This window comes from Nematolebias whitei, chromosome 17, assembly GCF_014905685.2.
Source record: "Nematolebias whitei isolate Nwh7 chromosome 17, NemWhi1, whole genome shotgun sequence".
Classification (NCBI taxonomy): Eukaryota; Metazoa; Chordata; class Actinopteri; order Cyprinodontiformes; family Rivulidae; genus Nematolebias; species Nematolebias whitei.
Genome location: NC_056514.1, coordinates 42,145,187 through 42,149,888, shown reverse-complemented (window position 1 = coordinate 42,149,888; position 4,702 = coordinate 42,145,187). Strand labels below are relative to the sequence as shown.

At 52.7% G+C, this 4,702-nt stretch overlaps 1 protein-coding gene across 1 annotated transcript in view; it reads right to left on the bottom strand.

Moving 5' to 3' along the window:
• LOC119423587 (transcription factor COE3-like) overlaps window positions 1–4,702 on the bottom strand; it is a 188,040-nt gene that overhangs the window by 52,785 nt on the left and 130,553 nt on the right. Inside the window, exon 13 of the mRNA XM_037690986.1 lies at window positions 1,183–1,271. Coding sequence (XP_037546914.1) covers window positions 1,183–1,271 — 89 coding nt within the window. The remainder of the gene's footprint in view (window positions 1–1,182; window positions 1,272–4,702) is intronic.

Genomic DNA, 4,702 nt, shown 5'->3' with positions numbered 1-4,702 from the left:
CACACACACACACACACACACACACACACACACACACACACACACACTGCCCTGCATTCAATCATCTTCTGCCCTGATGTGTGTGTTTAACAATGACGAATGTCAATACAAACGTCAGCACTGTTGACCCTCCTGCTGTCCTTGGGTCAAAACGACCCTGAGAACAGCAGGAGGGTCAAACTCTTTGTATCCAAATGACTCCAACATTAAAACTGGGTTTTCTTGGGTTCAATATTAAGGCCGGTGTTGATGGTATCCAGGAGGAACAATGTGGGTTTCATGCTGGCTGTGGAACACTGGGCCAGCTCTTTACCCTCACTGGGGACCTCTAGGGGTCATGGAAGGTTGCCCATCCAGTCTACATGTGTTTTGTGAAGTTGGAGAAGGTGTTCAAACATGTTCCTTGAGGTACACTGTGGGGGAACTCTGTGAGTCTGAGATTAGGGCTCTGTTGCTATGAGCCATTTGGTCCCGATACAAGTGGTGCAAGAGTTTGGTTTACATCGCCGGCAGGGAGAGAGTACCATTTGGTGGCCTCAGGATTCCATGTCTGCTATTTGCAGATGATGTGGTCCTGTTGGTGTCATTGCTCCATGATCGTCAGCTCTCACTGGAGCGGTTCGCAGCTGGTATCCTCCCAGACTGAGGGCTCTTCCAGCTGTGAACCGCTCCAGTGAGAACTGAAGATCAGAGCGCAATGACACCAACAGAACCTATGCAGGTGTTCTCCACAGGTCTATAGCAGGTGGGAGTGAGGTCCTGCTTCAAGGGGAGGAGTTCAAGTGTCTCTGGGATTTGTTGACAAGTTAAGAATGGCGTGTAAGAATGACAGAAGGACCAGATAAGCTTCAGCAGTATTGTGTAGAGCTAGAGAGTTTCTTAATGAAGGTCAACATTAAAGCTGAGTGTGTCCACAATGAGAAGAACACCCTGCATTTATGATGCTTTTGAGACTTTCTGAAGACCCGGCTCATATGGTACAATTTGTAGACTTAATCTAGCCCAGTGCTCAGAGACAAACCCACCCAATCATCTTCATCTGATTGTTTTAAAAGATATTTCACAAACACAGATTGTTTCCTTCAGAACCAGAACTGCAAACTTTATGTGTGTCTATTCTGTTTTATAAACATGCCATTGTGTGTATACAATATGTATGTTGTGTATGGCCATGTGTTGTACCTTGGGTAGTCTCTCAGGGTCTCCAGGGTGGCGGGGCACAACCTTCTGTAACCTTTGGAAACCATAATCAATGGTGGGCTCATTTAGTGCTGAGGAAGAGGAGAACAAAGAAGGTTACATGTTAAAACAAACCCCAAAGAGCTCCAGACGTGGGCAGAAACAAAAGTTGTCATGATTGTGACATCACCACATGAATAAACTTCTGCAAACTCCTTTTTTTTCCCCTTGTCTGTCCGGCATTGTGACACTTAGAATTATTGTCTGAGTGTCAAAGTGATGCCCAACAGATTTACTTTAACAAGCAGAGCATCATGGCTGGCCTTAATGCTCTGCTTGATATAAAAATTAAATTTTATTAGAATATGCTTTGGGTTTGTTTCAGATGTAATGGACACGGGGATGGAAAACAAAGAAGATAAAAAAGCAGAAAAGTGGGAGAAGAGTTAAAAGGTAAAGAAGGAGATAGGAATAGAGGAGAGAGAGAGAGGGATAAACAGAACTCAAATCAACATCACTGAAGTCTGACTCTAGACCTGCGGAAAGAAAAAAAAGACAAAACCGAGAAACCACAACAACAAACAACAAATATAATGATACTTATAACATCAGTAGAAAGTATTTTACACAGTACATGGTAATACAATGATGGCCACCACAACCCAACTGAGTGTGTATCTGATAAACACCTGAATCTAAACACCTGTGTGAGCATGATGTCACTATAAGGTTTCTCCATAAAAATGTTCAATAGTGGATGTGGGGACCCATAACCTGTCCCCACAGGACACGAAGGTAACACAGGGAAGACCGGAACCACAGATACACAGCGGTCCCCAAACCCAGAACTCCGGTAGTCCCCCAACAGGGACACCCACACCCCACAGAGAGAGAAGCAAAGAGAAGCAAAATGAAGCCCCTTGCGATCCCCAGCAACAACAATGCAAAAACCCCCAGGAGGCCTTAGCGACGAGTCAACAGGCCCCGCCGGCAATCCACCACAGGAGGGGAGCACGACACACCAAATGGGGGGCCAAAACTGATCCAAGAGAGGGGGGCCACCAAAAACCCAACCTGAGACAAACAGGCACACAGAGACAGCCCGACAGAGCCTCTGTTGGGCTATCCATGCGCCCCACTTGCCCAACAGTGACCGCAAGCCGTCCCCAGGTCGGGGGCCAGAGCAGCAGGGAGCAGCAGCCGAGGAAGGCCGGCCCAGCACACCAATGAAAGCCCCACACCACAGGCCCGGAGAGGCCCTGGCATGCCACCCATGCACCCCCCCACACACAGCACCCCTCACCGTGAATGGCACATCAGACCGACCAGCTAGCACCCTGTCGAAGTGAAGCCACGCCCCCGACCGCCGCCACGCACTACCATCGACCACACACACACAACCACAGCCGACCTCCCACCAGAACCCGGCAGCCACCCCAGCCAAAGGGCTGGCCATCGGAACCAGGAACCCCCATCAAGGGGTCCAAACAATTCAGGGAGAACTGGAGCACCAGCCCCACCCCCAATCGCCCCCAAAGGCCCAATACCCACCCACAGCCCAGACCCCAACCAGGCAGCCTACCCCCCCACCCCTGACCCCAAATGTCAGATGGAGAATGAGGGTTTAAGGAAAACTGGAAGACCCAACTCCTCCCTTCCCCCACTCAAATAAGATGTTGATGCATGTTGTTATATAGTGCGTTTAAAATGAGGGGGATGAGGCGGCGACTGGCACAGACCCACCCCCTCCCCAGAGAGCAGGCAGTGCCCGTTCACCTCCCCAACCCTTGCCCAGAACCCTAAATGTCTACATGCTACATACTGTATGAGAGTGTGCACAGGTCCCGGAGGTGAGAATGATTACACATCCCACCCCCTATATGCCACCGTGTGCCCACTCCAGACCCTTTATATGCATGTGTCGTGAGAATGTTATATGCGAGTGTCTAGGTTGTTTGATCAAATTGGGGCCCAGGTCTCCACGAACCACGGAGATGGAGGATCCTCCCTGCAGCTCAGTGGTGCACCTGAACCCCAAGGCCCTGCTTGAGTGGTGGTGTGATGGAGTGGGTGGACAAAGATGTCGGGATGGGAAGGAACAACTGAGATGGCAATGCCCTCCCAGGGGGCCAGCTCCCCCACTGACCTCAATAGGCACCCCCATTCTCCGAGATCCACCAGGGGAGGGAGACTCCAGTGCATCCATCCAGGAGCAGGAGGCAGCCACACCACCAGGGACCCAGGCCACAGACCGGCACATAGCCCCAAGGACTGACCAGAACCTGGGCCAGCGACCCAAGCCCCCCCCCCCCCCCCCCCCCCAGACCATCCAGCCCCCCAACCCTATCCCCAGCTCAACACCCAGCCCCCGAACCAAAGAAGCCACCAAACTCCAGCAGCGACAATCAGCCAGTAGTGCCCTAACAGCCGCAGACAGCACACCACGATGACCGAGAGCACACCCCCACCCCCACAAAAGGACCGAACAGTCCACTACAGCAACACCCACAATGAGAGCACCCCATGCAAGGGAGGGCACATGCCCAACATGCCCAGACACCCCCAGGCCAGCAGTGCAGAGCCACCTGAACAAAAGCCCCCCCACCCTCAGCCCCCCCACCACCACAGCCCAGACCCCCAGCCAAGCACCAGACCGCAGCCACAGCCAGGCAGGAAGACACCCAGGCTGAGTCCACCCGCCCTTCCATCCCCCCCTCCCCCATGGCAGAGGCCCCAAAGCCCACCAGCGCACCAAGGGCCCCCAGGCCAGGGTCGGGCACCAGCGCATGCACCGGCCCAAGACCCCGACAACATACCCGCCAAGACCCGAGACCCCCGGATCAAGCCAGGACCCCAGCCCGGGAGCGACAACCCCCAGAACCCTGAACCCACGCCCACCCCAAACCCACCCAGGAGCAGTCAGGCCACCAGGCCAGCAACCTGTGCCCGCCAGCACAGACCACCCAGAGGCCTGCATGCAGCCAGCAGAGGTCAATGCCCAGAACCACCAAAGCCATCTCCCCAGTTGAGCGCCATTGCCCCGGGCCCACGACACCACCCCCATGCCCCCAGCTCCCATACCCCCCACATCAACTTCTGCAAACTTCTAATGTATATTTAGAAAGTTCAGAGAGTTCTTCAGACATTAATGTTTTCAATGGAGTTCGAGCAAAAAAGATACAAGCAGGTGGTTTCCACAGAACTAAAGCAGGTGGTCTTCATAAATCTAAAGCAGGTGGTCTCCACTGATCTAAAGCAGGTGGTCTCCACTTATCTAACACAGGTGATCTCCACAGATCTGAAGCAGGTGGTCTCCACAGATCTAAAGTAGGTGGTCTTCATAGATCTAAAGCAGGTGGTCTCCACAGACTTAAAACAGGTGGTCTCTACAGATCTGAAGCAGGTGGTCGCAACAGACCTAAAGCAGGTCATCTCCACAGATCTAAAGAGGGTGGTATTCATAGATCTAAAGCAGGTGGTCTCCACAGACCTGAAGCAGGTGGTCTCCTCAGACCTAAAGCAG